The sequence below is a fragment of the Lagopus leucura genome, unplaced genomic scaffold (genome assembly GCF_019238085.1).
Source record: "Lagopus leucura isolate 7727_CA_CO unplaced genomic scaffold, USGS_WTPT01 Super-Scaffold_73, whole genome shotgun sequence".
In the NCBI taxonomy this organism is placed as follows: Eukaryota; Metazoa; Chordata; class Aves; order Galliformes; family Phasianidae; genus Lagopus; species Lagopus leucura.
The window spans coordinates 69,880,291-69,908,130 of NW_024962252.1; the positions used below are offsets into that span (position 1 = coordinate 69,880,291).

General features: G+C 35.9%; 1 protein-coding gene across 4 annotated transcripts in view; it reads right to left on the reverse strand.

Moving 5' to 3' along the window:
• Window positions 1-26: 26 nt before the first annotated feature.
• AHCTF1 (AT-hook containing transcription factor 1) overlaps window positions 27-27,840 on the reverse strand; it is a 52,356-nt gene continuing 24,542 nt past the window's right edge. For 3 of the 4 annotated variants that reach the window (XM_042876465.1, XM_042876475.1, XM_042876483.1), the window contains exons 9-36: window positions 27,173-27,305; window positions 26,905-27,086; window positions 26,391-26,452; window positions 25,332-25,460; window positions 23,936-24,026; window positions 23,762-23,851; window positions 23,452-23,592; window positions 22,640-22,744; window positions 21,830-21,923; window positions 20,756-20,879; window positions 20,540-20,596; window positions 19,272-19,418; window positions 18,370-18,557; window positions 18,067-18,211; window positions 17,845-17,976; window positions 16,172-16,319; window positions 15,937-16,087; window positions 15,304-15,411; window positions 14,574-14,769; window positions 13,633-13,836; window positions 11,954-12,380; window positions 10,655-10,757; window positions 9,655-9,761; window positions 8,861-9,042; window positions 4,418-6,263; window positions 3,096-3,223; window positions 2,003-2,109; window positions 27-1,378 (exon numbers count right to left, since the gene is read on the reverse strand). In XM_042876465.1, coding sequence (XP_042732399.1) covers window positions 1,186-1,378; window positions 2,003-2,109; window positions 3,096-3,223; window positions 4,418-6,263; window positions 8,861-9,042; window positions 9,655-9,761; window positions 10,655-10,757; window positions 11,954-12,380; window positions 13,633-13,836; window positions 14,574-14,769; window positions 15,304-15,411; window positions 15,937-16,087; window positions 16,172-16,319; window positions 17,845-17,976; window positions 18,067-18,211; window positions 18,370-18,557; window positions 19,272-19,418; window positions 20,540-20,596; window positions 20,756-20,879; window positions 21,830-21,923; window positions 22,640-22,744; window positions 23,452-23,592; window positions 23,762-23,851; window positions 23,936-24,026; window positions 25,332-25,460; window positions 26,391-26,452; window positions 26,905-27,086; window positions 27,173-27,305 — 5,720 coding nt within the window. In that variant the 3' untranslated portion in view covers window positions 27-1,185. The remainder of the gene's footprint in view (window positions 1,379-2,002; window positions 2,110-3,095; window positions 3,224-4,417; window positions 6,264-8,860; window positions 9,043-9,654; window positions 9,762-10,654; window positions 10,758-11,953; window positions 12,381-13,632; window positions 13,837-14,573; window positions 14,770-15,303; window positions 15,412-15,936; window positions 16,088-16,171; window positions 16,320-17,844; window positions 17,977-18,066; window positions 18,212-18,369; window positions 18,558-19,271; window positions 19,419-20,539; window positions 20,597-20,755; window positions 20,880-21,829; window positions 21,924-22,639; window positions 22,745-23,451; window positions 23,593-23,761; window positions 23,852-23,935; window positions 24,027-25,331; window positions 25,461-26,390; window positions 26,453-26,904; window positions 27,087-27,172; window positions 27,306-27,840) is intronic. The other variant, XM_042876488.1, reaches the window with a different exon arrangement.

Here is a 27,840-nt window from a genome sequence, read left to right on the forward strand (position 1 = left end):
TAAATTATTTCTTAAAGTAACTGTAGTAGCTTTTACTAATCGAAAAGTTTAATGTCAGGTTCCACCATTTTGTAGTCTTCAAAGTTGCATCCATATATAAATTAACATACATAAAAAATAATCCATTGTCTAAAAGACTGCACATCAAAATAGTACTTCCATGTCTACTTTTAAAAGAATAGTCTTTTTCATCTATTCCTACAAACTGAAACCTCATAGAGACATTGACTCTGTAGCCTAAGGTTGATAATGAGATCATTATTCAAAAATACGGTTTGTAATTCTGTACATTTTTGTACCTTCAGTGTTGTGATATGCAGGCTTCAAATACTGCAACATGTTTAGACAGTAACTATTTAGTAACTATTTCAAGTATAGTTGCTTTTGTATTAGTCTTACGAAAATATTTTGAAATTTATGCCAAAATTGTGTGGGCAATATCTCTCTAAATTTGATACGCTATTGTAAGCATCAACTCCTCTATACAGCTTTTTTGCTGACAACAAATTGTAAAAAATAGCAAAACATCTGAGATGTGATCTGGTTTTATAAACGAAGAGCAGCTTTCCCAAACTTTAAGACAAATACAAAAAAATATTGCACAGCATAAAATACAATTGTTTACATTTTGACTTCAATACAGTACAACTTAACCATGAACATAAAGAATTAACATTTTGTATTCGGGAACCCAATCATTTGTTCAAGGAGGTCAAACATTATCTATAAAATTTAAACTAGCATGTTTCAAATGTTTAGTTGGTACAGTAGTTCTAAACAAACTTCTTAAAAACTTTTGGCCTCACTTTTGAGCATCACAAACTCTCGTAAACCAACATTAAAATTTCTGAACAGTACAGGCTATTCAACCCACTATTCCCTCAAAAAGCTATCAGACAGTAAGCATATTGTGAAGTATACATTTTTATTTAACATTCCTAAAATAGGTTGTATTTACATATTATATAAATGTATGAAGTCTTAATATAAAATAGAAAACTGCATTGACTGAGGAAATCATACTCCATATGGAGTTACTTATTGAAGACCATTTGTTTATGAAATTTTACAATAATTTATATAAATTATCTCTTCCAAATTAGATGATTATTTTTCCTTTTTACTAGTCCACACAATTTTGATGACTTTATAAACAGTGGTGTACATTACGAACTTAAAAAACAGTTACAGCATCTTCCGGCGCACAACTGGCTTTGGAAAATTAGACAGTCTTTTTTTGTTCTTTCGTACAGTCTTCTCTGTCGCATCTGTGGTTTCTTTCTGTTTGCTTCTCATTTCATCCACTGGAGTTCCAAAAGGAGAAATGAAATTTATTTCCACTGGTGGAGGTGACCAAGAAACTTCTTTTCTCGTGGTTCTGCGAACACAAAAAGAATCAAATTGACTTTATAACCAACAATATTAAGTAGAGAAAAGTGGAATTACAAAATAAATACCAACAAATTAATATCTACCTTGTAGATTGGATTAAAGCAGAATTAGTACATTAAAAAGCTTACTCTTGCTTCCAATCCTTACCACATTTCTTCATGTTATCTCAGTCACTACTCTTAAGAGAGAGATTTTAGTGACTTTGCAGACTTTTAAAAGGTTAAGTGTCTTCAAATACATTGTTTCCAAAAGAAAGCAAAAAAACAGGTCCAGAACCAAGACATCCTCTTTACTCACTATCTGGCCCCTTCCTGCTTTATATGAGGAACTAAAGACCTTAAGGGTATATGATTTTCAAGATGGAACCAGATGACATAAGAGGACACCGAGTAACCACAGGGAGTAACTTTTTACCACTGTCCATCCCCTTTTTCTATTACCATTGGAACACAAAATCATTAAGTGGGGAAAAATGCGCTTATCAGACCAGCAAGCTGGACTGGCTCTTAAAGTGAGGGCTGAGCTACACAGCCAAATGAGGCAGATGAAATTAGGGGGCTAACAGCTGAATCACTACCATAATAAAAGTGTTCAAAAAAAAATTATGTACTTGCTTGCTTTCTTCACTTTTGATCTTGCAGGTCTACCTCTCTTCAATTTTTGTTTTCCCACAGATTCTATGGATTTGATTTCCTCCTCTTCTTTAGTTGGAAGCTCCTGCATTAAAGCAACAAGAATGTTCTTAACATGAATGCATTCTTACACTCGTAAAGAATACAAATGAAGGTTTACTGAAGTTATTATAAAGTTACAATTTATAAAGGCATTACAGTTTTTCTCTGAAAAAATAAACTTCCCATATCAAATTATGAAATCATCCTAAAATTCAGAAATAAACAAGTAACACACCACAGTGACCTAAAGTCACTGTGCCCTGTTTTAAAGCTAAGGCAACATTTATTAGTTCTTAACCTACATAGATACAAAATCAATTTTTGTAGCTAGTTTTCACACAACGACAAACTTGTTTAGCTTATTAAAGTTCTCTTTTTAGGTACATAAGGGCTGCTGCAGAAGTAATGTTTCCAGTTTTATTATGCTGGCCCACTACATCAGAGACAGCTGTTGATGGCATGTCAGTAGAGGGTGAACCTTCCCACCAATATTCCATTCCATTTTGTTGCCATGTGACAGATGGCAGCAAAGGGACAGTCTGACAGAATGACATCTGACATGACAGCGTGTATGAAGTGGAAAGCGTGTCACCAAATTCCTCCATGTGGAAAAAATGGCACCCACTGACATTCATCAAAGCTTGCTGAATGTTTCCAGACATCTAACGGTGGATAGAAGCACAGTGAAACAGTGGGTGGCACATTTCAACAGTGACGACAGCAGGTCACCTCTGCTGGTGCAAATTTCTGCAAGCATGGCACACAGGCTCTTACTCATTGCTGGCAGTAATGCATAGCTAACAGTGGTGACTATGATGACAAACAATATTCTGGAGCTGTGAATTTGCTCTAAGAAACGGAACAATAACACTATTTGAATCTGTTGTAGTTTCCATGGCAATAAGTAGGAGGCATTACTTTCAGAGCATCCTACTTGTTTCCAAGGAAAAAGGCAAGGCGTTGAGAATAAAATTTGAAAGAGACACAGAGCAAAGTAAAAGATGTGACACAACTACAGTTTTTACTCACCGGTTCTTCCACAGTGTGGGGAGTACTAGACACATTTTTCCTCCTTGACCTCAAAAGAGGAGGTGAAAAGACAAATTGAGAAGACAAGTCTGGGTCTAAATCCTGCACATGTTGGTCTGCTTTTCCAGCTAAAACAACAATGAATTGTTAACATGCATGTACACTATAAAGGAAAGAGATGTTAAATTACACCTGAAAATCAACAGTACAATAGCTTCCTAAAATAAAGGGCCCAATCAAGTTTACAAACATACGCTGTCAATGTACTATTCCATTTTAACTGCCTCTTTGGATCTGTTATTTTATAGTGAATGGCGGAACAAGAATAAATGAGTCATCATCCAGAAGGTATTTTGGTCCAGGCTGGATGGGGCTTTGAACAACCTGGTCTGGAAAGGGGTGCCCCTGCATATAGTAGGGGAGTTGGAACTAGATGACCTTAAAGGTCCCTTCCAACGCAAACCATTCCATGAATTTATGATTCTAACATTTCAAAACAAAATTATTCATGCAGTCTAATATAAAAGGAGAAGGCTCAGAGGTGACCTGATAGCGGCCCTTTGGTATTTAAAGGGAAGCTACAAGAAGGAAAGGGACAGTCTCTTTAACAGAGTCTGTGGTGATAAGACAAGAGGAAATGGTTTTGAACTTAGAGAGTAGATTTATGTTGGATATAAGGAAAAAGTCTTCTACAGTGAAGGTGGTGAGGCACTGGAACAGTCTGCCCAGAGATGCGGTGGATGCCTTGTTCCAGCAGACACTCAAGACCAGGCTAGACCAGGCTCTTAGCAACCTGATGTAGCTGTAGGTGTGCCTGTTCATCACAGGACTAGATGGCCTTTAGAGGTCCCTCCCTGCTCCAAGGATTCTACGATAAAGAACTCACTAGCAAAGTATATTTCATCAATTTCAGAAAGTTGGCTAGCCTGTAACAAGATGCACTCATTCTAACTTAAAAACTGAATATAGTTTAGAAGTGTGTCTTCTCTATTTCTCCACCGTGGGGGAAAGGGATGGAAATAACATTAACTGACAACCTCCACTGCTCTTATTTGACAGAAATTAAGCTAATGACAAGAAATTCAAATTAGACTTCACGCCACTCAAAACTCAGCCTCAACTCACTTCTTTCCACCACATCTAGCTAGCCAGACTAGTTCACAGAGTACAGATTCAGGTAGGAAGATTATTTTCCTCTTTCCAAATTTTTACTTTTGTACAGTTACTTGTCGTACAACTAAAAGCTGCACTTGTAATTATGATGTATGTTGTTTACAACTGAGCAATACACTATATTTTACACATGAACATGTTACACCTACCTTTGAATTTCTTTGTCAGTTTTGTGAGAGGAGGAGAGAAAAAAAAGGATTCATTTTCCTCAACAGGCAGATCCTGATGCATGCTGGTTTTACGAGATCTGTTTCTTCTAACACGATCTGTTACAGTTCTTGACGTCTCATCATATCCTGATGTGTTTATGTCTGTAAGCAGCAAAGGACTGCCATCAGTTCCTTCAGGGAAGACTTCTTCCCTCGTGTTCTCCTCCAATATTGATGGTAATTGTCTCTTTCTGCCCCGAAACCCTGACCTTATTGTAGTCCTGGGTGTGGTCGACTGCTCATTTGGCTGCTCAGGCGTTTTTTCAATAGTATCTGTTCTTTCTGGTTTAGCTTGTGCAACTTTCCTTGTTCTTCTCCTAGGAGTATCAAGGATTTCCACTTCCCCACCTGAAGGCAGGTCTTCCCGAACAGAGACAGATTCCACATCTGCAGAGAGATTCTGTGCTGCCTTTCTAGCACTTCTTCTGGGAGTGATAGGAAGTTTCAACTCTGTTTGAGGAAGTGATGATTTTGACAGATCAAGGTCAGAATTTTCAGAAACATCTGAAGAACTCATTTTAATTCTTCTGCCTCTTTTAGCTGGCCCAGGTAAAAGAGGTTGGTCACCAGGCTGTAGCTCTTGATCCATAATAGTATTTTCAACAAGTGGTGAACTACTGCTTTTTAATTTTCTTGCACCTCTACTGGGACTGACTGCCATTTTTATCCTATGGTCAGTGCTACTCTGTCCAGTTTCTTGATCTCCTGCTGAGGTTTTTCCTCCTCTAGTCCTTCTAGAAGTAGTAGAAGCAATAACAGTACCTTCAGCAAGAGACGTTTCCTCATTAGCATCTTCCAAGAGTTCAGATGCAGCTTCCTTTGCTCTCCTTAATCGTCTTGGAGTAACAGCTATGGACTGTGTACTGCTGGACAATACTTGCCCATCAGATTGGCTGCTTTCTACTTTTTCTAGATTAGTCTGTTTGGGCTTTCTACCTCTTCTCTTAGGGGTAGCAGGGATCACAGATATTTGCTCATCTTGAGTATTTTCTACTGTCACAAGACTAGAAGTCTCATATGCTTTTGTTTGCCTGGTACTTCTTCGAGGGGACAGTCCAAAAAGAACTGGTTTGTCTGTCTTCAATACTTGCTCATCATCTGCTGATGGAATAATTAGAGTTCTACTCAGCTGTCTCCTTGCACGTGTTCTAGGAGTAACAACATACTCTACTTGATGTATGCTGCTTTCATCATCTGCTGCTTCTGGCACAGGTGTTAAGGGAGTTTTCGACTTCCGAAATCTAGTTACCTTTTTGCCTATGCTTTCATGAATAGATTGTTCCACAACTTCAGATGTAAATTCTTTACTTCTTGTGTCCTTGATTACATCCAGTAAGTTCTCAGCAATAGCTACCTTAATGGGTTCAGGCACGTACGGGAGTGACTCTGCAATATTTTGAGACTCCTGGTCACTAGTTACAGTAGACACTGAATTCGTAACATGTTCTTCATTTTCAGTACTTCCTAAACTGTTCACAGGTCTTTCATCTGTTGTTGTAACAGCTGCTTTAGAAGCATCTGCTAATGCAAGGTCACCCATCTCTCCTTCACCTTCTTCTCCCTCCAACACTAAAGTAAAATTACTCTGAGATATAAAAAGTTCTCCATCTCCTTCAACTGCATAGCATTCACCATCTTTATTATCAGGCAAATCATATGCAAACTGTTGCTCTATAGTATCATAGTTGTATTGAAGATTGCCTGTTGGATGTAGTTCACTACATGGAGATGTTTCGGGTGATTCTTCTGAGGTTTGTGCCTTGACTGCAATGTCTTCATCAAGAACCTAAAGTTAAAGGAAAGTTTGTTAGTGCATTATTAATTACCAGACTAACTTCAAACTGTGCTAGATGAAACTAAAAAATGCTGTTTTTTCCTTTTAAATCAACCACTGAAAATTAGAAACACAATGTATTCTTCACTGGAGTTCACACATTTGAGGAACAGAGCGCACAACATTCAGTGTAGGCCATCACATGCTTCATTTCTGATGTCTTGGTTTATGACTACCAATTTGCTACCCTTCACAAGCAAATGGAGCAGTTGTACACTCAGCTGGCAGTAATCATCACACCCTGCATCTAACTGTAAAATACAATTATGCCCACAAAGGTTAAACAGAGATCGTAACACTTATGCTCATAACAAATCATCCCTCAGTGAAACTGGCTAAATATCACAGCAAACTTGATCTTGCATTTCAAGGAATCACGGGATTTGTAAAAAAAAGCATATTCTAAATAACTCCATCCCATTTACTGTAGTTCCTTGTTCTGTAAAATTCTTTTCTTCTAGATCCACGTGAAATACTCAAACATTTACATTGAGAGTAAATATAAGAGAATACTGAGAATAATCCTAAAGGAAATTATCACTGGATTCAGTATGGTACATAGAACACATCCTACAAATCCAAATAACTCAAGCCCCAGTTGAACTAAGGACAGCAGAAAAAATCTAGACTAGAGCTGGCAGTTGTCTCAATTTTCAATCCATGAGTGACCTTTCAAAATTCATATTTAACCAAAGTTTAGATATTTAAAACATGTATTTTTAAAATAATTTTTTTGAAGTAGCTAGAACTATCTTGACAAAGAAATTAACTCATTACTGTGAATTTTATGCTAATCAAAAAAATAATTGTAAAAGACAAGCACCTAAATCATTCTCAAAATAATTTAGGTTCCCACATCATTTTGGTAAACGATACCCTGGATCATTTGCAAATGGTACCCTGGATTGAAAAACTGACCTTCCCAACGTTTCCTGCTACCATAAAAATAAAGAGAGAAATGAAATATAATGTTAAAATCAACTAAGAAACATTTAAGTCATGTGGGTCCAATCTTTTGGCTTGCCATGGCTATACTGAGTGAAGAGGAATTGTTTTGGGCAGCATATAAAATATATAATACAGTTAATGTGTATAAGTAGCAAAGCTTTTTAAATAATATATTTATATTTTTTATATTTTGTATTAAAACATAAAAGAGGGCAACCAAATCATAAACCTAGTTGGATCTTCGACCTTATTTCTGTGAAACTAATGCATCAGTCTAGTTCGATGGAAGTGCAATTCTTAGTGAGTTCTCAAGGTGCTCATGAGATTTTTGATCTAAATTTACTCTTCCTGTACTTCATCCTTGAAAATAACTGTTCACAAATTCACACACTGCTTTTTGGCAGTGAAATGAGTAAGGCAGAACTGTGAAGTGAGGGACATTTTTTCTCTGATATCTCTTACAATAGTCTAGTACTAGAGACATGATCACATTTTTCTTTGAGTTGAATGTCTGAATGCAACCCTGTAAGTTCCATTTGAAAATTCACAGCTAATGTCTCTATGCTGACTGAAAATGGAGTCATAAACATACAGGAAAAAAATCTGATTATAATTTTTTGAAAACTTGAAACGTATTCTCAAATTCCTTCATCAAAACAGAAAGTAAGGCTGCATATTTTCCCTGTTCACGGGACTGTTCAGCCAACGTATCAAAATGCTTAAAATTATTTGCCATAACTTGAGCTTGACTTAAGTTTCATTTCAAATGCTGTTATGGTTTGCAACATAGCACAGACAACTTCTCACCTTGAAGAATATTTAACTCATTTAAATTACAAGTTTTTTCAGCACCACCTGACTACTCTTACTATGTTTTCCACAGTGAACTTCTTAAACTACTTTATGAAATAACACAAACCCAATTTTAACAATAAAGCACGTCTGCTTAATAACAAAACACACATTTCTATACAGGCACACACATTCCAAGGTAGGCTGAAATATTATGACTGGCAGTCACTGCATTCTATGCGCCAAGCAGCACAAGTGTGGTAATGTGTAACATGGGTTTTGATTCTACTGGTTGTGTCATGGGTGCGAGAGGCAGAGTCAGCACTGCACTGTGCCCTCCTTTCCACAGCATTCCATCGTCCATGCTTGAGCTGGGCACAGTCAACTCGTGAAAAGTACTACTACAAATCACACAGTAATGTTAGAAATGTATGATGTGGGGTCGCATTACTAGCTGTTCAGGGCCACATGTAAGCCTGCAGGTTTAGGCTGGACATACCTGATTTAAGTTACAGTAAGTCAAATGAACGTGTGCTTATTAAGAAAAAAAAAAAGAAAAATGGAGTAAGCTTTTTGTTTTAATTACTACAGCTCTCAAAGCTCAAATTCTGACAGGTTCACTTCTGTGTTACATACCCAGTAAACACGAATGGGAAACATGATCTCTGCCCTTACACACTGAGGTTAACTTAACCGCCTAAAGTAGACAAGATGTTCACACGTGCGTGCCCCCCAACTGTTAAAAAAAAAAAAAGTCCTAAAATTTACTGTTTTCTGCTTTGTAGAAAATGGGAAAATAATTCACTTACATTCATTTCTTCAGTTTTAGGAAGATTGTTAGAATTATGCATTTCCTCTTGAGGAAAAGAAGCATTTACTTCAGCTTCATTTTCTAGGTTAAGCTCTTCAGGTACATCAACAAGCCTTTCTTCAGGACGATTTTCTGAACGGGTTCTGATCACATCTTCACTGTCAAGGACACTTATCACAGCTGAAAGAGAACGACGTCTTTTTAACTTAACCATTAAATAAATCATACGAGTTTAAGCAACAGGAAGCAACAGAGGGAGTGTGAACAATCAATAGATTTCTCCATTGTGCTAAGCATATCCAAAACATGTTTTTCTCCAAAAGCTACAAAGCAGTCCCACAATAAAAATAAAATTGAGAAGGGGAAAGAGCTGCCAAATCTGTAGAGAAAAAGACAAAAAGAAAGGGTGGCCAAAAGGCAAACTGACAGCTAGTCACTGACAGCCTTAATACTGCAAATGCATTATCGTTTTGATATAGTAACTCAAGAAGCAGGTCCCATAGCACACAAATTACAAGTGGTGTATAACACTAAAAGAAATTCTGAGGTCTCCATCTAGTATTTTATGTTTTTACCAGTTTTCCCAAGATCAGTAAAACTGACCACGCTTTTTTTTTTTTTTTAACAAGAACCTTCCTTGAGGAGTGTGCTGTCTACACAGGTTAACAAAAATTAGCACTAACAATCTTAATGATATTTCAGTCTGAGACACACAGTGTTAGAACAAACTGCACATTTGGTTTCAGTTTAGCTACCTTAGCTCACGTAACACCTCCAACACACCATACGTACATTCATTGTCTGCCTCTGGGAATTCAGAAGGTTGTGGATATTTTACAGTCACTGTGTCTTTCTCTTCTGATGCAGCGGTTATTTTAGGCTCCTCGTGGACTGTTTCACTTTATAAACAGGAGAAAAAACATAGGAAAGAAGAGAAATTCATTATAAAGCTTCAAGACAGGTATGTAAAAGGTTTAACAGGATATTCTCTCAGTGTTTCAAAACAGAGTAAAGAAAAACTCGAAATTCCTTGTCCAACATACCTACATCCAATTTATGATGCATTTTATTTAGTGAATGAGGACTTAACAGTCTTTCCATCTAACACTGCTTCCATAATAATAGAGCTGTATTAAACAATGTAATTTAATTTAATAATGTAATGTAATTTAACTACATAATTGTCTTCTGAAGAAAGAACAACTACTGTATCAAATGTTTAGAACTGAACAAAAGTTTTACCAGTTCAAATTACCGCATGAAATTAAGGGTTCTTCTTTATTATTAACATTCCTTCTTCATCTCTTCATAAGCAATTCCAAGTGAAAAAACTACTTCCCTTTCCATAAACAAGTAGATGCTAATTATAGTCTGTTTTTTTTTTTTTGAATGCTCAAGTGTACAAAATAGTGCCAGAAAGAATTCAAAGGCCAAAATAAACCTGCAAAAGTTACAGGAATCTCAGGTGTTATTAATCAGCTACTCAGTTTTCATGCAATACGTTCACAGTATTTACTCCATAATCCTCAGAATGTGAAAAAGTTTACATGGCTTGCTGAATGAAGTATTTACCACAATACTCTGTGGTCTGCAACTATTTGAGAAGGATGACAGTTGACAGTAGTCAGTTTGAGCTACAGTCATGCCAAATTATATACATTCAGAGATAGGAAGGAATAAGAAACTGTCATACGAAATAACAGAGGGAAGAGCCAATACAAACATCAGAATTTTTAACAGGAAGGTCAGCAGTTATGCTGTACAACACCAAGGATGAATTTTATAAACTTACTCTTCTCTCGAAGTCCAAGAAGTAACACCCTCAGCAGCTTTAAACACCAATTTACCATCCTTGGGAAGGGTAGGACATTCAGGAGTCGCTTCTTCCAAAAATCCTGGAAAAACAGGCAGTTGAATGACTTCACTGTTTCACTTAGCAATTACTTCTAAAATGCTGATGTGATTTTAAGAGAGCCTTTTACGTATTTCATCTACAATAGTGGATACTGCAAGCAAGTGGTCAAATGCACAAATCTAAATCCTTCCCAGTAAAACAAGAACAGTCTGCTGCGTATTTTATGTCAAGAAAACAACAAGATCATTGGTATTTTGATCATGAACTAAACTTGATATACTACTAACCTAATAAGTAATCACTTCAGAAAACATCTTTTCTTTTTAGACTTAAATGGTTATGTTCTGTTATTTCTCCTTGGATACTTTCAGCAATGTTGAAATAAGTCATTTCAAACACTTACTCAACTGTTTTTACCTTACAGGATCCATTCCAGACTTTTTCTTTGCCCCCCCCCCCCCCCCCTCATTTCTACTGCATGCAGCTGGAATAATCTGCTAGCTCAGGGCAAACAAGAGCTATGCAGACTGCCCTTCAAGGCTTCCACAGTACTGAAACTGTACAATATTTCTACTGCAGTCCAGCAGTCATGGTTTCTTTACAAGGCTATTCTTCAATGCGATCATACACAGTTATTCATCACTACTCACCAGCTGGTGAGTTACACCCCTTTTAATCTGCCAGCAGATCTGCTTGCATGAACACATCCTAAGCAGCCTGGACAGATGTTAAAAGGCCAACTGAAATACTCTTGGAAAAGGTTATAAAAGCAGTTTGCCAGCCAACTGAATGCACACAGCTGTAATTAAAGCAGACACACTTGCAGACTTGTTTTCAGAAGGGAACTATTTAAATGAACAATAACAAGGAGGTAAAAATTAATCTAGTCATAGTTGTCTAGTCTAGTTATATTCTAAACTTCCCATTAAAAAGATATATCTCTTATCTATAAAGATAAATATATGAAAGACATATATACATAAAAGCTATATATATAAAAATATCTCTGTACCCTTACAGTAGAGCGTGAAGATCAAGTTTGCAAATTCTGTCCCTTTAACACCCAATAAATCACTACTGCATCTTAGCAGCAAGCACACACAAGAAATGCCAGCCACAAGCAACATACATTCTCAACACTCATCAGAACCAAGTCTTACACTCATCAGTAATTTAACGTTTTGAAGGCATTTGAAAAATTAATAAAGAAACTTCAAGTTATATGATGAAACACACCAGCTTCTTTTCCTACTTCTGATGAATGTGTATGTTCCACCTGGAAAAGTTCATCTTCAATTATTTCATTGTTCTCTTTTGCTGGTTCTTGAAAATCTGCAGGTTCTTCTGTGAAAGAACTAGCTGGTTTAGCAGCTATAAAAATGACATCATCTTCAAAGTCACTAGGTGATTTTGCATCATGATACTCCAAAGTAGTCTGGTCTGACTTTACAGAGACATTACTATTTTCTTTACTGACATCCATTTTCTCCAGACCATCTCCCGGAACGCTTTCTAAAGATTCTTCCATTTCAGCAGGATCATCCTCAGTATTGCTCAGAGTAAAGAGGGATGCTTTATCTCTACTTCCAGACCAATTGTCCTCCACTAATCCATGACAATGCTCAGATGAAGCTCCAGACTGCGCTTTTTCATTTCCTGTTACCTTTTTTAAAAACAAAAAAAAAAAAAACCCCAAAAAGTTAAGTCAGTAATACATATATGCTTTATGCAAAAACAAGAAAAGAGGAACAAAAGTTTTAAAACTGTCACCTTAAGCAAAATTACTTCCCATTCTCTAGCACTATCTTAGCTTTCAAAGCTAAGAGTAAAAACTGACCGTTCCTTTGACTGCTTATTGAGTTTTCACAACTCTGGAGAACTGAAACAAACTAGTCTTGTAAGTGATTGCTTCTAATGTTATCTCAACCCTGTTCACTGCCTCACTACTTTGTTTTCAAGAGGGAACTACCCAGAAATTGCATCATTACATTTCTTTTTTACTGCTTGTGCTTTCAACCCATACGTGTTGCTAGTATATTTTAGAGTGTAGTATGCCTGTAGCATGAAACAAGCCAATTAATCTGGCTGTTATTAATGAAACACTATAAAGGAGGACAAACTTCTTGTTATAACTGAGTAGCTATTTACAACAGGCAACAAAATGTATAACTGAAGATAATAAAATACAGACTACAGTGACAATTTGATAATGTATGTATGGAAAGCTCATCTATACTAGCACGTCCCTCATTTTGGTACTACTTCTGAAACAGCCTGATAAGCTCGATTGGGGAATCAAGACAACAGAATAAAATTGTGGGAAGAGTAGAATGGGGCAGCTTTTAGACAGATGAACTCTGAACAGCTACAAGAACACTGACCCTGGTGCAAACCAAGAGAACTTGAGGGCTGAAGAACACATTGGGGCTGAAGAACACACAACAGTAAAGCTCTGTTCATCAGGAAATTACCTTAAGTAAACAGTCTCTCAAAAAAGCAGACAAAATAAATGCAGCTCATGTCTTCTCATGCTTTTAGAGGTGCATTATTTGCAAAGCTTAAAAAACCATTTGTCAGTTAAGAATGACTGGCTCAAACAGTTTTTCTTACTTCCTTCACAAACCAATACATGATGAGGTATGACAGGAAGGCTAACAAGCAATTTGGAACAGCCACAGCTCCTATCAACAGAAGTAAAAACGGTGAAGCCCACTAGTATTTATTACGAGTACGTTCCCAAAATGTCGCATACTTGAAGGTCTAGCATAATCTTTTTTTTGACTAAATACAAATCTGGCAATGTGATTTGCAATTCAAATGTTCATTATAATAAGTTTCGGCAAACTATCTATATAAAATTATTTTATATAAAGTCTAAAACTTTTAACAGTAAAAAAAGTTTTATATCAGCTTACTCCAACAGTCCACTTTGCATTAGAGTTCACATCCCTGAAAGATATTCTAGGTTCCTTCGCTCGTAGGGGAGGAGTAACAGATCGTCCTGGTGATGCTGAGGGAGTTGCTAGGGGTGTGGTGCGAAGGCTGGATCTGAGAATAGACTGAGGAGTGAAGCCAGCAAAACCAGAAGCAGAAGATGACGTCACCAAAACTTTAGCTCTCTATGAAAAGAAGCAAGTTATTGTAAAATCAAATGTATCTTTTAAAAGGGAAGACTTCACATGCCAAAAGCATTAATTTCAACTAAAACTCAATCTGTAAAAGCAGAGAGGACAAAATATAATCTCTATATTCTCTTTTTTCTAAAGGTAAAGGCTGCTTTGTTTCCTTCTTTTTTAATGTAGACAAAGAATGTTATCTTTCACACTGATTTCCTGAAGAAACAAGAATTCAGTGTCTTCTTGTCTGTGATGTCATCCCGATGCCAGTTCTACAGCTTCTGCAATGTTCTTCTAAAATCAGAAAAAACTGCAGATAACCACAGCTGCTGCCACTCACTTAGCTGGATTAAGAACTGAAGCATACACACTCCGGCTTCCAAGCAGGCAAGTCAAACTATGAAGCACTTAATATGATGGTTATGCTACAAAGCACATGTGTAATTATGTACACTGAAAAGTCCAACTTCAACTTACTTACTTTTTTCCACTGCAATAAAAATAACTATTTCATAAGTTATTGGACAAGATGCATATTGCAATTAAGTTAGAACTTCCAGTTTTAAATTTCCTTCTCAGGACCTACTGATGTACTTTTTCCAAAAGCACTCCATAAAGAATAACCATGTGCAAATTCAAAATTTGCATTCAATGCTGTTTATGTTAAATACTGTGGTTAAATTTTAAATTTCACAGGTTTTTATTTTGGTTTGTTACTGCTTATTTTTTTAAATACCAACCTTAACCACAAGAGGAGTCTCCAGTAAATTCAGCTCTGAAGCTCTTGAAATTTTTTTTTGTGAGCTGGACCCATGTATGTTTGATTTCAATGAGCTGGATTCCATGTATGAAGTAGAAGGCAGGCATGGTGACTGCCAGCTTTCATTCTGTGCTGGAGAACACGAAGGAACAGGACGAACCACCAAATCCAGCAACCTGTTGAGATATGCCATTTTAAACCATAAATATAAAAATAAATTTGAGACAATAAATAACCAAAATATAGATTGGACAAGATATAAGAGTGAATCCTCACTGTTGGGACAGTGTATCAAGCCCCGGTCCAAATAATTGGCATGCTTTCCTAACTCATTGCCTCTGAGGCAAGAGAAATCCAATTTTACACTTACAATGCTCATGACAAAAGAGAATTCATCTGCACTTCAAATTTCCTACTTAGTTGTGCCCCTACATTCATTTTTTAGCAGACACAGAACTATATGGAGATGAAGAAATCTGAAAACACAAGAATTACACATGACAATCATATTCTGAAGATATTTTAAATGTAGTATTACTAACTGAATTTACCGGTGAATATTAATTCAGTAATACTAAAATTATTAACTTGCTACTTAAGACAAAATGCACCTAAAGCAGAAATTACTTTTGATATTAAGAACATAGACTACATAATGCTTGTTCCCACCCCCACATCTTTCAAATCTTCACTCTGTGGATCTGCTATACCTGGAACATTTTTGTGAAAGTTTTGTAATTGGTGTCCCAACAAATGCATCAGGCAACTCTGCATCAGGGAGAGGATGTGTTATGACTGGTGGTTCTGCAACTCTGGGACTAGGATTAAAAGGAAAATGTAATTTACTTACAGTTCAAATATATCTGAATTCAAGTTTACTTGAATTGACTATGCCACCTAAAGTAAATCATCTGACAACTATTAGTCTGCTTTAAGTTGTTTACAATGCTATTTTTAAAGTAAAAAGGCTAATACAATGCAAAAAACAGACACGAAATGGTCAAAGATCACTATTTGTTCACACAATCACATCTATCAAAATCTGTACACCAACAGATTGATGGCAGTTTTCATTCCATCTATCTCAAATTCTGTGAACATTTTTAACCATAATGCAAAAATACGTTTTTGCATAATTAAGACTATCTTAAGTGAAGAACTTCTTGGCAAATATTACTTATTATGTACTGAATCTTGAATGTTGTACTTTGCATATCCAAAGCAGTCACAGCAAGCTTCACTTAGGCCCAGCTTTCCACCCAAATACTAAAAAATTCAAATAGATTTCTGTCTCTCAGCCCCTAACGTGTAGCTAAAGACTACTCTGTTAGAAGGATTCTTACCTATCACATTGTGAGAAACTGTTTTTCTGCTCATTTCCTACCCATACTTCCCCAATTTTGGATAATACATTACTGATGAAAGTTGCTCTTGTATGCACATTTCTAGCATTAACTTGTTTTGCTACTGTTGATAAGGGCTTTGGTCTTGAGACTGAAAAGGAAAAGGGAAAAAATATTATCTTTGTGTAATCAGAGTGGTGGCCAGTTGCTCATTACACTTTTCCCACTAAGTTACCTTCTCTGAAGACAGATGAAGGCAAACGGTAAGGTTTGGCTCTCTCTAAAGCCAGCTTCCTTTGAACTCTAGGAAGGATCTTGCCATATTGGTCTAATATAGAATTTCTGGCAACTGCTCTCTCTCTCAAACGAGGATCACGATCATTCTGATAAAAGAACAAAGGAAAAAGTTAACTAATTACAAGAAGTTCACTGCAGAGAATCTACGCTGCTCCAATTAGTGGGTACACTTCATCCACAGAGATATTAAAATATATCCATCAGCAAACACCAATTCTGCCTATTTTTAGGAAAGTGGATGGCAGACTAGCTAACAACAGAGTCTACATCTTTAAATTAAAACAATGTTTGTACCCCACCAAACCTTCTCCTGATCGCAGCTCTGTCACCTGCAATTCCCATTCTCAGCTTACGAAACAGCACAACAACAATAGAAAAGTCAAGGCCAAAAATAACTGAATACACAAAACAAATATAAATTATGTTGGACAAAATGTTTTCAGTATTAAAACAAGCAAGAAAAAACTATCTAAACACACCTTCCAAAAAGATGGATGTGTTCAAATGCAGGACCTAAAAATTCTAAGATCACCTTATAAGCTTGATTCACTGGAGAACTATGGTTCTGGAAATCTGGAGTTCTTCATGGAGTTAAAATCCCTTCTCAATGAATGTTTAAGCAAAAAAATTATTCTGCTCTACACTGTTAGTAAAAATTGATTTTTGTAATGCACGACTCTAGTGAAACTGAACTTAGTTATATATTAGAAAAAAAATATATATATAGCATATAACTATATGGATAGATAGATGTAGGTTGCTCCGAAAGTAACACCTCCTACTTTTTTTTTCCCCCATGGAAACATCAACAGATATAAAGAGCTCTATAACACCATCTGATAGATCAAATTCTCAGCTGCAGAATATTGTTTTTCAACTGTCACCACCAGTAACTATGCATTTTTCACCAGCAATGATGTAGAGCACACATGCCACAACTGCAGAAATCTGCATCTGCAGAGGTGACCTACTGTTTCACATTTGCTATGACGCTGCCATTGCTAGAAAAACATTGCCCATACAGTTCAGTTTTCACTGCTCAGTTCACCTCCTGGTTGGTCTCCAGAAATGCTCAGCAAGCACTGATGAATGTCAATAAATGTTTTTTATGCAGAGAAGAATCTGATGACATGCTTTTGCTTCATACACACTCCCATGTTAGATGCCAGTATGTCACATTGTCTCTCTGCTGTCATTTGTCACATGGCAACAAAACGTAAAGGAGTATTAGTGGGAAGGGTCTACCTCTTCTGCCATGCCACCAACACATGTCTCTGACATTGAGGACCAACATAATAAAATAGGCATTATTTTCAGAGCAACCTTCCTATATTAATCAGATTTGAATTACTTTACTTAAATAGAGTCAATTGGTCTGTAACAGCTTGTAAGCTCACCAAGTAGCTTTTGATAAGTGAACTATTTTGTTCAACTTCTAAGTTCAGTTGTTACTGGAGGTTCAGAAACTTATTCCTAGTATTTCAAATCATGTTCTAATAAACACTGAACAACAACAAAAAAAACCAACAAAGCAGGATTTTTATGGAGTAATATCAAAACCAGCAACGTGTAAAATAAATTTGCACCCCTGGAGGGAACTTTTATGCTTACCGTAAGATTAACCTTCATTGAATGATTCAACTGCAGTGCTGGAATATAGTTGGCACGCTGCAGATGGTGGACTAAAAGAAATTCACGATTCTGAGTACCACCATTGGTCTGTAAGAACTTCTCCAAACACTCCTATGAGAAACACATTTCAAAAAACTATTACGATTCCATCTCTTCTCCTTTTGAACAGATGATTAAGGTATCTTTCTTGTCCACACTTACTTGTTCAGTGTCTGTGAAAGGTAGCTTCAATAAGTCTTCCATTAGTCCCATCTCCTGGCAGATTTCATACACTTGTTTTAACAGTTCTTCTACATTTAACTTAGTGGAATGTTTCTGTAATAGGCTCCAAGCCTCCACCATGCACCTGGAATTAATTTTTGAGATATAAACAACAATAATAATCAAAAAGATGCCCCAAAATTGCTGTGTATTCAAAATTTAAAAGTGCCAGTGATTTATATTACTTTTTCTCCACCTTCCCATCATAACTGAATACTAGCATGGTGGGATACAGTTCTTTACCTATTGGACAGTAACACAGAGAGGAAAAGCTGCACTTCACTACTGCTTGACACTGATGTGTTCATCATCTGCATGTATCTGAGGGCTCGCCTATGCTCTCCTTGGCACATCAGGGATTGAATAATTCTCATATGTTGCCATGGCACAGTTTTGATTGTAGCTGGATGAAAGAGAAGGGCCAATGAATTCTGCAGAAGTCAGAAATTAGGTTTGTTAAGATATATAATATTAACTCATAATAAAAGTACTCAAAAGCTTCCTAAGTAGTGGCAAATCCGTTAGGCAATTTTAAACAACTAGCACTAATGATATACTTGATACAGGAAATGTAAATAGACTTTTTAAGCATTTACACACACACAAAAGCCAGCCATACAGAAGAAAGTGTTTTGAAACACACTTCTAGGTTAATTAAGCATCTGCATATAAATGTAACTTTTTACAGCGATTCTCGAAAGTTAATAGATTTTATTAACATCATGACAAAAAAAAAACTTCAGCAACAGAAACATGAATCAAGTTCAAAAGTCACTTTTGCAATCTTCTGCCTAAAACACTACTGCTATCATGACAGTTTTAGCACTTTAAATACCTAAAACATCATTTTTGGGGGGAAACTGTTCAGCTGTTCTGCCTAAAATGACTTAAATAAATGGATTTGAAAATCCAGACATCAAAGATTATTGAAATTCACTTCTTTTTTAATAAATTTCTTCCCAAAGTAATTAAAATCAAATTTCAAACCACAATTCATTGCTGAAAATGTTTTAACAGCGTTCTAAAAAAAGCTTCTGATCTATCAGCTGTTATTAGCTAAGCACCAATTTCAAAAAGAAAACATCTTTTCACAGTTTACAGCTCCATATTGTAACACATGCCTAATTAAGTGGTAACATACTTACTTCAAAATCATTGTGATCCAGAAGCCAAAAGCCTTGAATAAGCTTCACAAGACCCCAGGGGATAGCAAAAACAGTTGGGAAGGAGTCAATTGAAGTTTCTGTCTTATTCGGAAAGGAATGCATGATATCCAGCAGTAAGTAGATTGTCTAATATCAAGTACATGATTAAGGCTAATACATTTGCAAGATCAAGAATTTATCACAATATATTCAGAAAAATAATAATGAAATAAGAACGTAAGTGTTAGAAGAAAATGTTAATGGGTTAGTCTTGCCTTTTTAAGCTGTTATAATTCAAAGAAAGCCAGGATTTAAACCTCTCATTCTGAGTAAATAATCAGGAAGAAATACTCTTTGATTTCTATGATGTTTTCAAAAAGGTTAACTGCAGATAATTAAAAATCCCAGTTATAAACTGACACCCCTCCTCACAGTCAGGAGCGAGCAGCTGGACATTTAAACACTCAGGGCTTATGAATTCCCTCGTGTTACTTCCTCATTTCCAGTACATGCAAAACAAAATTTCACAACACGTATCAGTTCCCAATGAAAAAAAAAGGAACTAAACCAGTATTATTTTCTGGTAATGTCATTTTCTCTTTCTGACGTTTTTAGGGATATACATTAATTAGGGATCTCTGAGTTCAACAGTTTTAAACACCCTTCCTCTTTACGCTCCCCTCCCCTCTGTTTGATGAGGCAACAAAACAATTTTGTGTATTTCAGCAGCTTCAAAATACGTTCTCTGTCCAATCTTGTTTCTCTATTTATTATTCTGTGTCTGCAATTCAAGCAGAGCAAAAGCAAGCACTGTTAGCTGTGCTGGAAAAAAATAGAAAAAAATAAAAAACCAATAATCAATGATTCCAGAAAAAAACAGGTACTGATACAGCACTACTACAACTCATTTTGCTCTGAAGCAGCACTTATATTGCATCATGCTAATATGTAGCCATTTGCTATTGCTGCTTTTAAAAAGTTCTGCTTCAGTTTTATGAAAACCAGAGTTTTTTAATCTTTACATTACACTTTAACATTACTGTATGCTTACTCAGAAAAGACTTTGCAATAAAGCATGAAAGAAAAATATAAAAAAAATCAACAGTACAGAAAAATAAAACTGCTTCTGATTACCACTTAATTCTAAACAAAATCTTTTCATCTACACTGCTTGAAGCATAAATTTAAAAATATTATTAGGTACACAGCAAACACAAGCATTTATGTGCATATACTGAAGGCGCAACTGAAGTAACTACAAAGGATACAATTGCATGCTTGTAGTTTTCTTCGATGTTTTCTAACAAATACAGATCCAGCAGTGCCTGAAATGAAAAATTTTCTTTTCACAAAAAAAAAAAAAGAAAACCCAACACCCTCCCACACTCCATGAATTATATACTTAGATTCTTTATTTTTGTTTACTATTGTTGTTTTTGTGGTTTGTTGTTCTTGCTTTGTTTTTAAAGGAATATAACACTCACATGTAAACTAGCAGGTGGATATTTCCCAGTTCCTCCTTCATCCCTCCGCCACAATTTCTCAGCTTGTTCTCCTAACTGGGAAACCATTCCATCTATCATCAAGCAGTCAGAATCCCATCTTCCTCTGGAAAAAAAAAAGTAGCAAGGATTTGGACAGAGTCAAACACCAATTCCAACACCTCAACCAAAACACCAAAATAAATACACACATCTGAAGAAAATAAAGCAACAAACATAGAGGTGTGGACATCACTTGAAACACGTGAAGATTTCTGAGCCAGCTGAGAGATGTTCATTAGGTTGCATTCAATTATTACAGGAGCTTAAATAGAAATCCTAAAAGCTCTTCTACTAAGTTAAAATCTGCAATGAACTTCTAGTTTTCAGGCTGTTCCTGCCTGCGTTACTTGCAACGCAGAAGAAACTGTGGAAGTGCCAAAAATCATCACTCACACTACTCAAAAGAAGAAATTTAACAGTACTGAAACAGCACAACTTCTTTTTAATGTTATCTCATACTTCAAATTGGAGTGCTCCAATATAGCAACTGTGAGATAACTTGATGGTAATTTCACCTTTTGTTTTCAGCACTTCACTTCTGTTAATGAAAAACTCATTTACGCAAAGTTGAACATACAGGTGAATTTCAGTATCATCACAAGCAGCATTTATGTTTATGGAAGACATACCATTACAGTTATGCATGTCTGAACTTTTAAAATCACATTCTTCAAAGACAAGCATCACCGACTGATGCTGCCCTCTCATTCTCCCAACAATCAAAACAAACAAGAAAACATACTAAATGAAGTGGGCTCACGTTCCTTACCAGTGTACATGTGAGCTACTTGAGAAGTAAGACGCACTTAAAAGTCAGTATTAGCAGAGGAACACACACAGGCCACAGCACAGGAAAGTTATCTCTGTATTCAACAGAGCAAATGCATCGCTGAATTGGGCACTGCTGGCAAATGAATTTAGCACAGTAAATACAATTGTTGACATATAAATGATATTCACTACTACTTCTGAATCCACAGTGGAAGTTTTCCAGAGAGCCCCAGTAAATCTCACCTTGACAAGCGCTCAAGTTTCTGTCGATGACTGGTATAGTAGCTCTGAATCAGAGGATAATTGTAGAAAGGTCTAGATAAATGCATATCATCATCTACAGGCAATCAAAGGAAAAAAAGATAATTAAAGAACTAATAAATTGCACAGATCATAACATCTGAACATCAAGAAGCATAAGCAAGCCTTCAGCTTTGTTTCTGTTTTTTCTAGAACAGAAATCACAAGACAATCCCTTCTTGTCTCCACTGCCATTTGAATTTTACAGTTAATCTAAAATTCAGAACATTATCAACAGTAAAGATCACAATTATTAAAAAAAGACCTCAAAAGAGTTTGCTGGTTTTTTTTTTTTTTTAATAAGCATATAACAAGAACTTTTCTGAAACTATTAAGGCTGACAATGAAATCTGTATCCCGCACAAATAAGAAAGCATTTCCAATGCTTTGCTTTTTCCCCTTAAGAAATACAAATGTTCAAAACCTTCAGGTAATGCTTTTACTGTAAGAACAGCATTCGCTGGGATGTTTTAACAGCAACTTGTTTAAAATACCAGGTATTTAAAGAATTACTTGGGTCAGTAACATTAAAGTCAAAAGCTCATTGCTGTTTGCTGTTCTTAAAGAACATACAAGGAAAGAAACTGCCTGCATTATTCCACGCTACACATTTGCAAAAAACAATAAAAATATTCATTTCACCAACAGAACTTCAGTATGCATCATCACTGAAATAACACTACTTGTTAGCAAAGAAACATTTACAGCGTTCACAGGAATCACTGTTAGATATGTATTGCAGCTAAAGCTTACCTAAGCCCTCTGGTAGGAGACTGGATCGACAGAACCAGATGACCACTTGGGCATACAAAGAAATGAGGCTAGTTACCATCTGCTTATTTGTCAAATCTGTAACACCTGGAAAATACGTGCAAAAATTCTTTTTTTAATTAACCTCCCTTCATCATACTAAGCAGAAAGTATGAAAATAATACGGTAAAAATTTGTCTTAGTTAAAGAAAAATACACAAGCACAACAAAAGTAAACCTTTGCAAAGCACCACCTTCACTAAATGTTTAAAATAGAATTTAAAAAATATTCTGAAGATCCAGTCTGAACTACTGAATACACTTGTAAAACATTTCTTTTTCATATGGCAGATTTTTAGTACAGCAAAGAAACTTTTCCATTTTTTTCAATATGCCAAGTTATTAAAAAAGAAACAGTACAAATTTAATTATTTATTCTTACAACTTACTCAACTATTTCCTTTACAATCATAATGCAGTATTTGTACTCAAATAAGTTGCTAGCTAAGAACTGTAAAGAATAATCACCATATTCAACTGTTCTATTTCCAACCAACTGCTTATGCATCTTCTTGCTAAATTTAACTTCCCTTACATACTTTCACATACTCCAGAACAAATTACTTCCTTGAACAGATTCATATGAAGTGCTATTTACAATTTCTCACTCAACATAAGCCTTTCTCCTCCTAAACTTGTCTGTCTTCCAAGCATCAAAACAAAAAAGCACTTACTTCCTCAACTACAACCCCAACAGCATCTTGAATGAAGAGACTGCTAAGACATATGAAAGATTTAGTAATACTATTACAAACCTTTTTCAGTAAGCTCTCGTGCTTCAGTGAGAAAACAGTTTAAGACTGTGCTGAGGTTGCTGAACAGTAACTGGCAGTGCTGAAGAGACTGCATTGTTTGTGGATCAATGAAGTTGCAAGAGCCATCGAACAGCGGAACACCTTTGCAGGATACATATTAAATCATTAGCATACAGAGCAATTTCAGTAAGTTTCAAGGTACATTTGAACAACTGTGCACTATCACATAGAGGCAAATTGCAAATTCAATGAATATGCTCATTGAAAAAGGGTAATTTTACATTTGCAAAATCCCTGCAGTATTACTCACAGATCTGGTCAAATTCCTCTTTTGTATAGATAACTTTGTTCCATGTCCACTCAAGAACAAACCGTAAGCTGGCAGCAGAACTTGGCTGCTCTTTAAAAAAGAAAAAGAAAAAGGAATGAGCAAACAATGTCAAGCTCAAGAATATAGAACAAAATCACCACAAGTAGTTATTACCTTCAGACGTCCAATATTTAATGTATCCAGTCAGAAGTTCTAAAGAACTTGTCTGAACAGCAGCCGACAATACAGCTTCTAACTGCTCCTCCTAAACATGAGGCAAAATAAAACGAGAATCTTACATACTTTCGATGTCTAAACCATCAACAATAAGTGTTTCTTTCTATGAAAACTGTCACACAGACACCAAAAAGTCATTTAGCAGAAACTCAACTAATTCCACATTCCTTAAGTTAATCTGAATCACAGGCTCATTGGTTTGACAAACACATTAACTTGTCCTCTGATGTTTCATCTTACTAAAGGCTAATTCTCACCTTTATCTGCATGTGTCTATGCTATAAACTTAATTTACTGAGCTCCAGTTAACTATTTTCAGTAACATCCCCTGCTAATACCCATCGTACATTTTGTGCACAGAAGTTTTCCATCAGGAATGTATGATGGGGACAAAAGAAATATGCAACATTTGCATGAGAAATAGTGAAACTGAAGTCAGCCCGCTTTCTAGATTATGAAGACACAAAGCAGTTCCAACATCAAAACATTGTTTTAGTTTTCAAAGATTATAGAAAAGAATTGAAACGTTTAAACTGTAACAGACTTACATTTTAAATTCTTCAAAGATTGTACAACAATGTAGTGGTAATCCTTTAAGAGGATAACAGCTACATGCAGGCACAGAATATTAAAGGATTTAAAGGATAAATTATTCCAGCCAGTTTTCTGATGCTTTCAGGTGAAATGATCTTTTGCATCATTTTATTGAATTTACTCCTAATTTCCATGATTGTTTCGAACACACTGAAAACTACCCTTTCCCCTAGGTAAAATCAGTAACTTCAAAGAAACCTCTGTACACTAGAATAAACATGGGATATTCCCATTTTTTTCTCAGAACTGTTTGAAACAAGGAAACAGAACAAAGAATACCTCTGGTGGCACACAAAACTCTAATCCAATGCAAAAGGAATAGTCTAATGGCCAGGTCAACTTGCTGAGAAATTTCCTTTAGCTGCTAAACTGTGTAAAAGAATTCTTTGTCCCAGTGTTACTTCCTCAAATCTGGAGAAGAACCCAAGAGATAGAAATATGAGGGCAGTGGAAGTGCTACCCCTTGTCCCTTAATTGCTCCACCATTAGATGAGCAGCAGATCAGCTAGACAGCTTGGATGAAGATGGGCTGCACATCACAAATGCTCCCTCTCTTAGGAAGTTCTTCAGATGACAGAAAGTTCTGTTACTGTACTACAAAACAAAAACCTATGAAGATGCTGTGGTAGGGTAAAGCAGGTAAGAAGCAATGGTTGTCAAGTTATCGTGTCTTACAATTTCTACAGACCTGTCAGAGAACATAAATATATTCCCCCCTTAAGTCTTGATGTGTGCTCACCTGACTCAGACTGGATGGCTGGACATCAACTAATCTTGGAGACAGCAAGCCAGCTACAAGACATCTATTGTAGCTATCGCAAATGGCTTCACTTATTGAAGGACCAGACTCCTTTAAAAAATTCAAGGTCTGAAACAGCAATAAAAAGCAAAGATTACAGACGGCGTTTTTATTCCATCACATAATAACATTCTGAATAATCACTGAAAAAAAAAAACCCAGAAATTACAACGTTGACAAACTACCACAAAGACTGCATCAGTAATACATTTTAGGTTAGCAAACTCACTGAGTATTACTAAGTGGACTTTAAGATGACAGACAAAAACTCAGAGTTTATAAAAATCCTATAAAATAAAATATCTGCCTGTACCATATTTCACTAAGTATTTCCCAGCTTCTCTGTTTACATGCTGGCTTTTCCAGTGAAGTAAAATACATCCTATAAAAACACTCTAGCTTTTAGACAACTTTAAATCACATTTTGGAAGATTAATGCTATGGTTGATTGTGCTGGAAATACGTAATGAGCCAAAAAAACCTCATCATTTCTTACTGTATGTGTGGTGACTCAGCTATAATTTGGCCAAGTACAGGAGAAAAGAAGTCATTTATTCCTAAATTTAAAAAAAAAAATTATATATACACACACACACTTTCTCTATTCTCTGTCTTCCTGTTTCAAAAACTTAATCATGGATGAATATCCTGACTCATTATTTGAAAGATGCATCACCAAGAAGCAACAGTTTTCCCTAACCTCTACAATAGTTTTGCTCTTGTTCCTAGATGAACTGTGTTCTTTGTTCCTAGAGGAACACTGCATTACTCTCTATACACCCAGATCCATCATGCTCAGCAGGTGTCAATGGAAGTTTTATAGTCCTCAAAGTGGACTTCAAACATAAACATTTGCTTAAAACTGGGAAGATGTAGTTTCATTTATGCAGGTAGGTGGGCACGACGAGCATAAAATATCTCTTACACTGAAAGTAGTGCAACAGAAAACTTAAATATACACTTCTTGACATTCTCAATGAAGATATGATAAAAGATCACCTCCTTCTGGAAGCCAGTGCAAGTCATGTGAACTACTCCAGAGTTCAGCAAGCACGTACCATCTGCAGAAACAAAGAATGTTTGTTAAAACTTTATAGCCTCAACATCACATTATGACTAGCCTACATTTTTAACACAGCAAGATACAAGTCAATAACTTTCTTTTTTAATTTTTTTTTTTTTTTTTTTTTGCCAAGTCACTTATAAACTACTTGGAAATATCTTCATTGTATGTTTTTTCTCTAATGTTGCTGTGTGGAAAATCTTCAGTTTGAAGTTATTTCATTTTATAACCATCGTCACTTCACAGACTACATTATAAATGCACCAGAACCCAAAAATGCCTGGTGTATTTTAGAAGACTAATTTCTTTGTTGGTAAATTGATAATAGTTGAATCTTGGTTTGGTTTGTTTGTTTGCTTTTAAAATGACAAACAACAAACAAGAGAACCAATAAAGGACACTTGACTCAGTTCTGAAACTTATCTCTATTAAAAGCAGTGATATACCTACCAAAATTATAGGTGCTTGGATTAAAAAACTGCTCAGGCGGTGGATAGGAAGGAGGAACTCCACGACTTAAACTCCGCTCATGTACCAGAACATCCAAAATGAGGTTTGGAGAAGTCACATTTGTTACAGCATCCAGAGACCATAAAGCAAAATAGGGGCAATTATGAAGGAATTCTTCTGGCCTTTAGGGAAGCAAACATGTAAGTTCAACATCAACGTTCAAATACCTTATTTGTAAGAACACTGGAAACAACTCAGTAAAGCATACCTTAGTGAATCTGGCATTTGAGCATGATACCAGCGGTTAATGTCAAATACACCCAAATAAGTAGATGGTTTTCCCTGACCATATGTATTCACTTGCCAGCTGAAGACTGATACACTGGTGTCAGGAGATATTACTGTAAAAGACAAGAAATTGTTTAGTTGTAAGAAGCATTGTACATCTGATATTTTTGAAGTATCACTTTCTCTTTTAGTTTAATTCTGTTGTATCACTCAGTCCACACATCAGTAACTGACTGACATATTTAGCTTGATAAATACTTTAGAAAAAAATTGTATGCTAGATGCATACAGTTACTTTTGTAAATATCTTCATTAAAAAAGATTTTAGAATGCTCCTCAGAAATATATGACAAGTGAAGAAAACCCAAGGATGTTCATTAGATTTTGACACATTGTTTATAGAGGTTAGCATCACAATGACAGATGGAAGTTGCCACTTCAGGATTAAATCAAAGACAACAAACAGAAACAGCACTGCAATGTCATGCAGATGTCTTCCTTGTAACATCTGACATCCATAAAGGCCAGTAAAAACAAAGGAGGGGAAGGGTAACAAAGACAGCAAAAATTTATCACTGCAGCAGTCTCTAAGATATGGACAGGGCATAACTGAATTTGTAAACCCAGAGAGGTACCTTTAATTTTTCC